Source organism: Diceros bicornis, chromosome 8 (assembly GCF_020826845.1).
Source record: "Diceros bicornis minor isolate mBicDic1 chromosome 8, mDicBic1.mat.cur, whole genome shotgun sequence".
NCBI classification, from domain to species: domain Eukaryota; kingdom Metazoa; phylum Chordata; class Mammalia; order Perissodactyla; family Rhinocerotidae; genus Diceros; species Diceros bicornis.
The window spans coordinates 20,050,530-20,063,654 of record NC_080747.1 but is presented as its reverse complement, the minus strand read 5'-3'; the positions used below and the strand labels follow the sequence as shown (position 1 = coordinate 20,063,654).

At 43.3% G+C, this 13,125-nt stretch overlaps 1 protein-coding gene across 1 annotated transcript in view; it reads left to right on the top strand.

Annotated features, from left to right (window-relative positions):
- The window catches only part of CCDC149 (coiled-coil domain containing 149), a 95,212-nt gene that overhangs the window by 59,760 nt on the left and 22,327 nt on the right, over positions 1 to 13,125 (top strand). The window contains exons 5-9 of the mRNA XM_058546821.1: positions 3,423 to 3,539; positions 4,365 to 4,537; positions 5,252 to 5,324; positions 6,737 to 6,821; positions 9,074 to 9,218. Coding sequence (XP_058402804.1) covers positions 3,423 to 3,539; positions 4,365 to 4,537; positions 5,252 to 5,324; positions 6,737 to 6,821; positions 9,074 to 9,218 — 593 coding nt within the window. The remainder of the gene's footprint in view (positions 1 to 3,422; positions 3,540 to 4,364; positions 4,538 to 5,251; positions 5,325 to 6,736; positions 6,822 to 9,073; positions 9,219 to 13,125) is intronic.

The following is a 13,125-nucleotide window of genomic DNA, read 5'->3' as shown; positions in this document are numbered from 1 at the left end:
GTAAAAAGCTATGCTGTTACCATCGTATTCTTACAGTGGAGGATGCTAAGGCTCAGAGAAGTTCAGGCATGTGCCCGAGGCTGCACAGCTTGCAGACTGTAGAGCCAGGACATGAACCCTTAGGCAGGCTGACTGCAGAGCCTGTAAGCTGTCAGCTGGGAAGGCCAGAGAACTCGCCTTGAGGTTCCGCCGTCCCTCTTTCAAAGCCCACTTGGGCCCCATCAGCTGATTGCACTTGAGTGTCAGACCCAACCAATGATCCAGCTGTTACCAACTTGGGCCTCACTTTTAAAAATAAGTGTTTCAACCAGTCCAGCCCTGAGATTTAATAGCCAATATTGTATGCACATTAAACACCAAATGATTGTTAACATATTTATTGAAGCTTAACAGGCATCCAGTATATAAAAGATGACTCTCTTCGATGGCTGTCAGACCTCAATAAACATGTTTAATAATTAATCGGCATTAAGCAAACATAATTGTGTGATTCTAAATTAAGTGTTCGGCAAAGCGTATTGTGAATGGAAAACCACAGTGGTGTTTTATTACTTAAAGTTCAAGCTATCAGTCTGGCTTCTCACATATCAAGAAAAGAGCCCTGCTTTCAAGGCCGTGTCACAGGCCTCCTGTTGCCTCATGCCAGAAAAGTCACGAGCCTTCTTATTCCAAGACCCGTTGATCTGAGAAATGGTTCTTAGATGGTTACCTGTTTGTCCTTCTGTATATCTACCTGGGGTTCTGAAGTCCTAAGCCAAGAAATTGTGTGACGTGAAAGATGTTTACACACATCAGCTTCCAGTAGAATTAACGGGTTCTGCCAGAAACTCCGTTCACCCCAAAACAGTTGATTCTTGTTATTTGCTGGTGTTAAATTCTCCAAAGCTGCTGTGAACGTGGAATTAGGGAATACTGAACCACTGCTTCTAGGGGAAATGTAGTATTGGGTTCCTGCAAGCCTCTGGTCATGACATTTTTGTCAACTGATCAATATGCAACCTTGACTTATGTGTGTTTCTGTTTAAAGTCACCTTTTTAAATGTATATTGTTGATTCTCACGGCCGTTAGCACTGTAACTCACATTCGAATGAAGCTTATCTAACACACCTATTTTCTCTGTAAGACACATCACAGCCTTCTTGTGCTTAGGAATACTGGACAGCACGTCAGCACTGTGTATGGGGGCCATTTTAAACAGCAAAACACCAGCAAAAAGCGCAAAATGTGAAAAAAGTGGCACTAAATAGACCACGAAAAAGGACACTTGTTCACAGTAGAGAGCTGAAACAAGAGGCAGAGTACTGCCCTGTTCAGCCTCAGCTGGAAACCTGGCTGTCAGCTGATTCACGTTTTTCACAACTCTGCGCTTGTACACCCGTATCCGCACATGATTTGAAAGCGCTGTGAGTCTAGATTTTGAGGTTATAAATAAATGTATGCATAGGCAAATTCATAAATACAGAATCTTTGAGTAATGCAGATCAACAGTAATCAGATTCCATTAAGCACAGCCTCCTATATACCTAAGTGTTGTACATCCTCTGCCAGATCTTTACAAGCCATTCCACTGCCTGGAACGTTGTCTGCACAATCCCAATGATGCTTTACCTTGTATTTGGTGCACAATAAATATTTGTCCAATTCAATTGAGTAGTTTTCAAATAAGGACCCAAAATAGATGTCATTTGAAAATGCTCTTTACTTTTCTTTAGTCATCATTTCTTTCAAAGTTCATTGCTGTTATTTATTATTTCAATGTAGCTAATACCTTGACTTTTAACTTTCTATCTCTCACCTGCCCTTAAATCCTTCAGAGATCTGAAAATACAGCCATTTTCTCACTGGCAACGAATCCCTTAAGACTCATGCAGGAACGAGGAAGAGCATGCCCCAAACAGGCACTTTTAGCTGGGTCGGATCCGTGTCACAGCAAAAAACTGTCCCCAGGAGTCATCCGTATATGAAGCCCATCTACACACACCCTATAGGGAGGTGTGGGAATCAGGCTTGCAACCTCTTTTTAGAAGAAGCGTCTGGAAGCAGTGCCATAATTTAAAAAGTCACTCTAATGGCAACCTGCTTGGCAGTGATGGACATGTAGGGGATGCTCTGGGACAATGGGAACTTCCTGGGGACTCTCACATAGCTCCCAATGTGGCCCTATCTGGAAGGTTTGGAGCTGCACATGGAGCTTGGCCCCGGAGTCTTGGGAAGCTACGGGTTCTGTAGGGATCCTTTGGAAAATTACATTTCTGAAGACTGGAATTTTATCCTTAGGGATTTTAAGACATATAAATAGAAGTATGTTATGAAAGTCACGCAGACTTATTTTAAAAGTTAGAAAACAGGGGCCCACCCGGTGGCGCAAGCGGGTAAGTGCGCGCGCTCTGCTGCGGCGGCTCAGGGTTCACAGGTTCAGATCCCGGGCGCGCACCGACGCACCACTTGTCAAGCCATGTTGTGGCGGCGTCCCATGTAAAGTGGAGGAAGATGGGCATGGATGTTAGCCCAGGGCCAGTCTTCCTCAGCAAAAAGAGGAGGATTGGCAGATGTTAGCTCAGGGCCGATCTTCCTCACAAAAAAATGTTAGAAAACAAAGAACAGATAGCATACGCAGTCTCACCATCACCTAAACATATACATTTTAATATTTTGATATATTTGGTAACTTTTTTCTTTTGTGCGTGGGTTCTTAGTTTAATTTTAATCATACTGCACATAAAAGTTAGTAGTCTACTTTTTTTCCCGCTTAACGTAGCATCCTAAACCTGTCTGTGGTATTACATAGTTCATATCACCTTCATTTCAAACAGCTGCAAAGTAGCCCACTGATCAATTGCATTATAGTTTGCTAACCATTCCACTGTTGTTAGGCATTGTTTCCAGTTTTTTTACTCTTTTTTATTAGTAACAGTGCAATCTACTTTTTCTTTTTTCGTAAAGCTTGTCCATGTCTGGGATTATTCCTAGCCCAGACTGTCAAAAGTTAAGTTACTGGATCACTGGGTAGGGACGTTTTTAAGACTCTTGGTAATCTAGCTTAATTGTTAAGAATATGGAAGTATTCCCATCTCAGCATTGTGTTATCATTTTTTAGTCTTTGCCAAGTTTAAAAGAAATCCAGAGTTTGTTTCCTCATTGCAAAGGTCGTCCACCTTCAAATGCACAGACCTGTGTTCCCATTAGCCTTATACCATGTGTGCATGCACACGTGTGTATGTGCATGCATGTACAAAATACTGTATCTACTAAAATTTTTTTTTTAATTCTTGATATTGGCAAGAAATGTCTTGTGCTTTTTCCCAGTATTTCTTGAAAAACCTTCTAAAACTTTCTGCCTAGTATGCTTGAGCTTTTGTTTGGATCTATTCATTTTAACACGTGCTCTCTCTCTCTCCTTTTCGATGAATGGAAAATGCAGCTCTTGAGGATGACCATCGCCAAACAGAGGCTCGGAGACGAAGAAATCGGTGTGCGGCACTTTGCGGCCCATGAGCGTGAAGGCTTGGTTCAGCAGCTGGAGAGAGCTAAGGAACAGGTTATTGCTAACATCCGTCAAGAGCGGGAGATGTGTTTGCACAGCTGGACGCAACACAGAGAAGAGTAGACTGTGCCCCCTCTTTCTCAGAGAGTGTGGGGTCCCGAGGATGCAAGTCAGAGGAGGAAAGAGGATACAAGTTGAATGCTTTTACCTCCTAGGTACTCTGATAGGTTCCCAAGCTGCCTCTTGTGTCTCTGGCTTCCAGCAGATCTGCTCTCTTACTTTGGGTACCATTGTTCTGAACACAACAGGAAACTCCCCCGGCCCCAGTCAGGATAGACAGGGAGAGAACAAAACATTATGACAAACTGACCTTAATTTGCAAGTTTCTGCTGAAATGCTGAGCGATGCTTTTTAGGTAAAATCTTAACCGGTACAGAGCCCTAGTTAGACAACAGCTAAGAGAGCCTAGACTTCGTTTTCCTTCTCTTATTAAATGGTTTTGAAGAGCAGAACAAGATTTCTGGGTCTAGAGTGGTCTGAAGAGTATGCTTTTGTAGACACTGGCTCCTGTTCCCCCCGATGTCTGGATTTGCTCTCTCCGAGCCTCTGGCTTTAGGGCGCGCTGCAGTTGGTAAGGGGTCGCTTCTGTTTCCAGTCTGCTGCGCCCTTCCCATCTTAGATATAGTAAATCTGGCAGGAAGTCATACCCTTGCTTTTAGCTTTCATCATATTCTAGTGTGTGGTGCTTATAGTTTTATAGCATGCAGTGGTATTAATAAGCTCTGTAAAAGTCCGTCAGCCAAGCGGAAGTCTCCATCTCTGGCCATAAAACCAAGGTCTGAAGAACATCTTGAGTAAGGGCACTTCCTTTGGTTTCAGATTGAGTCTCTGGAGCATGACCTGCAGGCCTCTGTGGATGAGCTTCAGGATGTTAAAGAAGAGCGGTCTTCCTACCAGGACAAAGTGGAGAGGCTCAACCAGGAGCTAAACCACATCCTGGGTGGGCACGAGAACCGCATCATTGACGTGGACGCCCTGTGTATGGAGAACAGGCAAGTGGCCAGACCCGGGGCCGGGGGTGGAATGCTGGCTCTCCACCGGCCTGCAGGCTGGGAGTTATTTGCAGCCCTATTTACATTTGAGAAAATTGCCTTACAATGAAAGAAAAGTCACAACCCCCAGATGATGATATTAACATCACGCATTAGTTGTAAGTCAGAAAAGAAACACTACACGCCTACACACCTATACATGTTCCCCTTTCTCCCTTTCCCCCTACCCTCCCCAGCTGGGCGAGAAGGGTATGGAACCAGCGAAAGCGGCTTGTTATTGCTCTCAAGGAGAGAGAAAAGAATAAGAAAATAAATTGAGAAATTCCCTTAGCTGTTTCTTTTCCCCGAGGCAAATTTCAGTGTATGTGTCTAACTCAATGTTATGTCTGGTGTTGCTTCTTCCTGCCTTCCTTCCCCAGTGGAATCATCTTAATGAGAATTATGTGAAAACTGTGTTGATATTCCTTAGGGAGATCTCTGCAGAGGGCTGTTCTAAAGTGGGGTTTCTGTAATTTGGGCATATTTGACCTTGATCGTATCCATTTAGAAGAGGTCGCTGAGATGCACTTTTCTCCTCCTCTGCCTGGTGCCGAGAAGGCATTCTGCGTAAAGACAGCTCTTTAGCCATGTAGTTTTGGTTTTTTTCCTCACCTACTAGAGTGTATGTTTTTTATTTTGCAGACACACTTTCTAGTTGCATGTATTCTTTTCCAGGTACCTTCAAGAGAGATTAAAGCAACTTCACGAAGAGGTCAACCTCTTGAAATCTAACATTGCCAAATATAAGGTAGAAAATCATGGGGACAACGGTGATGGTTCGCTACTGTTCTTCTAAATGTCATTCTATTTTAATTCTCTTTTATGTGCCAAAGAGATTTTAGTGCTTGCTTGCCCTCCCAGATAGAGTCCAATAAGAGCTTTAACTGAGATAACTGGTAAGAATTCACCCCAAAACAACAAACAAAAGCAAAACAGCTTTTGCAAGAGCTCCTGCTGTGGCTGTTATCTGGACAGGGCACACTGAAGCCACTAGAATCTGGACGTGGTCACCATACAACCTCGGTCCCTATGAAATTAGGTTTCTTATCCAGCTTTTCTGTGAAATGTTCTGCCATCCCATGCTGTTTGTCTCGTAATCATCCCTAAGAAAATGGTTTCTGAGCGGCGAAGAAACAAAGATTGGGAAATTGAGAAATCACAATCTGAACGAGCATGTTCACGTCACATGGAAAGGACAAGTTCTCCCCACTGTTATTTTGTCTAATTCCAGCACCATTAGTTTGATAATATCTATTTCTGCAGATGTCAGTTGTAAGTGTTATAATTAGAAAAGTCTCCTGGGTTTCTCTGCTTTGAAAATAGATTGATTTCTCTTCCTGGGGGTGGAGTTGTACAGCAGTCTAGATGCTTGGAGAACCTTCTCGTTTTCCTGGATTTTGACTGTCGGCTTTTTGCTTGGAAGTCTCTGTGCTGTTCTTCCTCCCCATTCTGTGGGGGCCACACGTTAGTGTACACCCGTCTATGTATACACATGCAGCCAAAGAAGAATACAGCTTTTAAAGTTGTATAATTAATACATAATTTTTAAAAATGTGCGTATGCATTCATTTAACAACACATTCACTTCTTCCACGTGCCAAGCACCAGCTTCGTAGTACGTAGCAATGTTAATGTAAGGGTCTGTTTGAGAAATGACACTTAGGTGGCACATTTGCACTTCCTGAAACTTGTGTCCATGGCAGATATCACTAATGGATCATGCCTTATTTTCCTGTTCAGCCGTAGAATCCTTCCAAAAATCACGAAGGCTCTTTTGGCATTGGTACATAAAAGTAAACCTATTCTCCATCTCCTGTCTGCTTGAAAGAGTTTTCCGTACTAGTGACTTTACACATGAGACTGAATTCTTGCTTCGGATTTGATTTAATTTAACGAATATGAATTGAGTGCCTTTTATATATAGGAGACTGCGATTGCTGTCATTCTGCCGGGCACCAACTTTTTAGAAAACTCTTTACCAGGTCCATAAAAATCATAACTCTTTGGCAGGGACTCAGAATGCTAAAAGTTGGGTCAGTATTTGGAGTTTGCAAGGGGTTCTTGTGTGCTGGATGGGAGGATGCCTCTACTGTAACTAGGTATTTTTCTATTATTGGCTTTTCTGACAGAGGTTTTTATTTTCTCCCAATGCTGCTTTAGAATGCTCTGGAGAGACGGAAAAACTCAAAAGGCCAGGGTAAATCCAGCAGCAGTGCTCTGACTGGAGTCCTATCTGCAAAGCAAGGTAGGGTCGGTTCTCCAGGAGGGACCACTTATGAGCGTAGAATGCTAGAACTGAGAGCCCACATCCATCCAACCTGCTTGTTTGTGGATTGGGAACCGAGGTGATCCTTAGAACGTGGTTCCCAGACTTCTGCCTGTATCCGAATTGCCTGGAGGGGAGGGCTTGTTAAAATACAGATCTCTGGACCCCACCCAGAGTTTCTGATTCAGTAGGTCTGGGGTGGGAGCAGACAGCATGCGTTTCTAAAAGGGTCCCAGGTGACACTGATGCTGGTTTGGGGACCCTGCTTTGAGAACTGCTGCCTTAGAGATTTTACTAATGACTGGACCCTGTTTGCGGATATTCCCATATACATGCACTCCTTTCAAGAATGTTTTCCCTTCTCTAATTACCAGTTTGGCATCTCCAAGTATGTGTTTCAAGCTCGTCGACTTTCTCCTTTTCCTGGCCTCCATGACCGGAATAGAAAAGTCTTATAGCTGCTGAAATCATTTTATCATGGAACATGTGCCTTTTTCAAAGAACCTTTTATTGATTGCAATTTTATTCCTCCTCCTTGTCGATTGCAATGAAAAATAATGATCTTCCAGGAACAGACCAGGGGATAAATCGCAAAGAGCTTGCTTCTGACACTTAATATTTGGGAATTCAGTTCCAAATGTAAGCCTCAAGTTGAACATGCTCGGTTGGCGCACTTTTGGGCTGTTGGCAGTGCAGACCAGCAACGATCAGGTGGCAGTCTTAATCAGAGCTAGAGTGGCTTAAAAAAAAAGTGCTAAATCTTCAGCCTACCTAATAACCAAGGCACTTTTCCAAGCAACTTCTTTTTTCCACTCAACTAGAAAAGGACATCCTAGAATCGTTTTTTTTTTCTTTAATAATTTTATTTATTTATTTTTCCCCCAAAGCCCCAGTAGATAGTTGTATGTCATAGTTGCGCATCCTTCTAGTTGCTGCATGTGGGACGCAGCCTCAGCATGGCTAGAGAAGCGGTGTGTCGGTGCGTGCCCGGGATCCGAACCCGGGCCGCCAGCAGCGGAGCGCGCGCACTTTACCGCTAAGCCACGGGGCCGGCCCCCTTGAATTGTTTTTAAAAAGAAAACTACAATACTCTATAAAAATGTGAAGTCACCCATCTAAATTTAGCTCTAGATATCCTTGGTAGCCCAACATCTTTGAATGTTGAGACCCAGTGTTATCACTGACATGGGGAGTGCCAGCCACACTCAACCACCGTAGCAGAACAGTAAACCTGGCACAGCCTTTCTAGATTACCATTTGGCAACCTATTATGAAAAGCCTTAAACTGATCTCCTTTGAACCAGCAAAAAACAATTACAGACATTTGCAAATATTTTGCTTCAAGAAAGTTCTTCCTACATTAATTATAATAAAACACATTGGAAACAACATGAACGTCCAGCAATGATTAAATAATTTGTTCTCTGTCTACACCTGGACTATGAAGCAGCAATTACATTGTATGTTTTAGGAGATATTCATGATGAGAAAAAGGGTTAAGTGAAAAAAAATCACGGCTTTTTCCCAGTTTTAAAGAATAACGTATGAATTTGTATATCTACATAGGTGTATAGGAAATGGCGTTCAAAGATATATAGTGAGAGATTTATACTATTTCTTTTCTTCTGTCTGGTAGGAGTACAAGTGGTTGTTGTCTTTCCGTGTTACCTCTTAGTTTATCTATCCTTTCTGAAAATGTGCATATGCAAAAATATTTCATAGTTTTATTATCTCCTAAATTATCTTGCCGTCCACTGAGGGTACCACACTGTGGGAAACTCTGATATAAAGCAGGGACCTCAGGGCTAGAGTCATTGTCACTTGCATGGGTGTGTGACCTGTAGCCAATATTTTTAATCTATCTGCACCTTGCTTTTCTGTCCATGAAATGGGAATAAATACTATTTCCCAGGTGGGTTTTTAAAAAAAAACTTTCAATCTCAAATGAGTTAGCCAGTATGAAGGTGTAAAATACTGGACAAATGCAAAAGATTATTATCCTTTTAAGAAATTGTTGATAAAAGTCCATGAGGACTTCCTCCTTTCTGTTTAACCCTCACACTGAGTTTTATTTTGTTTTACTTTTGACGCTGGAACTGAACTCTTCAATACAACATAGTTAACATTTAGAAGCTGGGAACCTATCATTATCCAGGAAGAACTGACGTGGGTTTGCATTCCAATGTTCCAGAAGGATGCAAGACTGAGCTGTAATTTTATATCCTACCTAGTTCAGGATCTGTTATCTGAGGATCACGGATGCAGCCTCCCAGCTACTCCACAGTCCGTTTCTGATCTGAAATCTCTGGCAACAGCCCTGTTGGAGACGATCCACGAGAAAAACATGGTCCTCCAGCACCAGAGGCAGACCAACAAGTAGGTGGCTGGACCTTTGGGTCAGGGGGTAGGCGGGAGAGAAGTGGGTCCGAGGCCACCAGCAGTGGGTGGAAATGGGTGGGACTAGAGGCCTTAAGGAAAGGAGATAAGAGCCCTCAAATTTGGAAGGAAACTTATCAAACCAGAACTGTGCTTCTGCCTTATGTTAGCATCTTGGCTATCAGCCGGAGCCAAGCAGGGAAGTAATACCAGACATTGCTGTTGAATGCTTATCTGAGCCACTCACTGAGTAATGCACAGGACATGGGCGATTTTGATAGTGTCATTGCCTGGGTAACTTAACCTACCTCTCCTCTAGGTCTCCCTTAGCGGAGGCACCTCCTCAGTGCCATTTTAACCGACAGCATGATTTTGAGGGGCTCTGAATGGCAGGAACACCCAAGTATCAGCTTCCACAGGCAGCTGGGCCTGGAGAGAGTGTCCTGTCTTCTAGATCCTGTCCTCTAGATCAGCAAAAAAAGGTGGTGGAAAGGAACAACACTTAAAACAGAATTCTTATTTGGTTTTTATAAACATATTGACTATGTTGGGCAAAACTAAGCCAGTTAAAGTAGCAGAAATGACAAAAACAAAATTGAAAGTGTTCAGAGAATGGTGAATAAACAATAAATTAAAGCAACAAACATTGCAATCGGAACTGGCTTCAAGGGCAAGTGACCCACACAGTTGCATAGGGCCCTGTGCTTGGAAGGGCCCTGCATTTGGTCTAATGCTCTGTTATTGCCATCTTGAAATTAATTATTTTTTAACAAGGGGGCCTTGCAAATGATATAGCTGGTCCTGCTTATAAGACCTACACCCGGAACCAAAATGAAAGTGTGGAAAAAGTGAGCAGGTGCCAAAATGCTGGGCTTCCAGCAAGAAGGGGAGGGCTCGGGGGCCTGGCGAGGCGGGGGCACAGGGAGAGGCAACTGGAAAGTGATTGAGAGTATTGTAAAAACAAAATAGAAAAAAGAGAAGCCCAGAGTAAAGGGAAGATCGAGCAGGAGATTAAGATATATATAAAAGAAGGCAGAGAGCAGTGGAGGGCGTCTGGGCAATCTTGGAGGGATGACAGGGGTAATTTATTGACAGAAGAAGTTTTAAAAATGCTTTTAAAAGAAATCTTAACCAAGGAATGAAACAGCCAGATGCTGAAATGCAGATACTTCTCAGGGGAGGGAGAAGAAATGGAATCTCCCCAGAATAGGTATGACGTCTCTGTTATTCAGGCAGAATCCCTGCAGCCAGCAGTGTTCCCCATGAGCCTTCTTTGTCCTCCCCGACTCCTATAGACCACCCATCAGTGCTCTTTCAAACCTTCTCAGGTCTTCTAAACCCTGTCTGTTCTCAGCAGGTGACCCCAACTCCTCTTTTACTGAGAAAACAGAAGCTACTCGTCAGGAGCCCCAAGACTTGCTGCTCCCCTGAAACCAGTGTCTTCCACCCTCTGTCTCCCTCCTGTCTCTGAGAAACACTCCGGCCCACCGTCCAGTCGGCCCACACCATCCTCCCTCTTCTGGGGCCTGGCTCCCCTAGGGCTTCCTATTTCAACTTCTGCCCCTCCTCTGGCTGCTGCCTCACAGATCTTCCTGAACCACCAAAGTCTTTCCTCAATTCTGCAGCTTCCCGTGAATTCCACTCACCTTGAAGCTTTGTAAACAGGAGGCCACCTCCACTTCTTCAACAGACACCCCCTCAAAGCGTTTTCTGGGGAGCACCTAGGTCAGAATTACGTGCATGGGGCGCTTGTTGAGAAATGCAGATTCAGGGGAGTGTTTTAGGAGGGAATGTCTGGATTCTGGATTTTAGCAAGCCCCTGATCATGCCATGCACAGGAAAGAAAGATCATGTTGGCTTTGATACTTCCCAAGACCTCTTCCCGAATTTTCCATGGCAGTCTTCCTTCAAAGGTCACCAGTACCCCCAAACCCTACTTTCTGAGTCTCCTTCATTTATAATTTCTCTACATCTCGATTCCCGTCTTGAAACCCGTCTTCCTGGATTCTTCCGACTTTCTCCACTGTCTTATTCCCTTTTCCCCCATCCCTTCCGCCCCAGCCCCGCCATCTTCTCTTTGTTCTTTGCTCTTCTTACCCCACGGGGGGACCTCATTCCCCTCTGTCTTTGCCTCTCCTTCTCTGCAGACTCTTCTCAGAACTCTTGTCTCCAGCTCGCCATCAAGAGCAAGATCCACATTTCTAACTGCTAGGTCGACAGTTTCCCCTGATATCCCTTTAGCCCCTCAAATTCAGCAAGTCTAGAGTCTGGACCATCCATTCCTTAGTACATTTTAAGACACTTTAAAATGCTTGTGCCCTTTGACCCAGGTGGTCTGCTTCTAGGAATTTATCCTAATGAAAAAAATCAGAATGATGTCCTAATTTATACGTAAGGTGATGGTTCATTGTGGATTCGTTTATAAGAGTGAAAAAAATGGAAACAACCCAAATGTTTTTAAGTTGGAGAATGGTTAAGATTATAGTAAATCTGTAAGGTAGACTATTATGCAGCCATTAAAAGCATGATTTGAAGAATATTTAATGGGCTCTGCCCACCGTCTTAATACTCAGGTTCAGCAAACCTCCATGTTACTTGGGTTGAAGCTCTTCCTCGGGCCAGAATGCTTGTACATTCTGGTCACTGTTCTCTCTCAGTGTGTAGGACAGTGCTGGGCCCACGGTGGGCGCTCATGATTATTTGGTGAATGGGTGATTGAATCTTCTAACCCTTTGTTCCTGTTCCCTTAATACTCACATCCCAATGGTCATTAAGCTTTATGGTTTTCATGCACTCATTTATTCAGTGTATATTTCCTGAGTGCTTCCCATGGGCCCTCAGTGTACATCTGCTACCTGCCCCATCTACTTTCTTCCCACCAGACCTCCCGTCAATCCTCCATCCTCAGATCCCACTACCCCCCATCCTCCTGCCCAGACCTCCCCAGGCACTGTCACATCCACCTGCCAGCTACAGTTCTGATCATGTCACAGGCCATCACAGGCCGGGCTGAGCCCACTGCCTGCCAAACTCAGTATCCCCAAGCTGTCGGCCTGACACTCGCACCTCTTGTGACAGACTGATTTTTTACCTTGTTCTTATCATACCCCACTGCAACCACACACATCCCCAGGTTCCGTGGGCTCTGCTCATCGTCTATTGAGAAAAACATTTTCATTTTGCCTGGTTTATTTTTGTTTTGATGCACCTTTCCATTTTTAACTGTTATTTAATAATTTTGAACCATGTCATGGTTCAAATTTTAAAAGATTAAACAACAATATATCTCCAATTATCTCTCAGCCACCCAATTCCCTGTCCTAGAATAAACCACCATTCCTCATTTCTTATGTAACCTTCCCAAGGATGCATATATAAGCAAATGCATAGTACATTTCCATAGATACACATATAGATATTCTTTTCTCTTGTTCTTTTTTTTACAAATAGTAGCTAGTATTCACCAAAAAAAATAGTTTTTTTCATTGTTCTGCACCTTGCTTTCTTCCCCTCACAATAATAGATCTTGAAGATTGCTTCATATCAGTACATAAAGTACCTAATGTGCCATTTTTAATACTTAGAAGGTTTTAAGTTTCATACTTTCAATAAATGTTTTATTTGGGGGCATGTTAAGAAACTAATTATACAACCCATGGAGTGGGATCTAAGAATAGAATGTAAAGTTGGTCTGCTTGCTGTTATCCCCCATAATCTAGCTTTTGTATCTAAAATAATAGAATAGCTTTGTTTGGGTGGAGCATTGCAAGTAGGAATAAAGGTATTCTGTTCTGTAAGCATGTGCTCCCCCTGCTGGTTTTCCACTGCCTAGCAGTTACTCCCCTTTGAGAAGGCCCAATGGGAGCCATCTTGAAGAACTGATGAATAAACCTAGGACTTTACATTT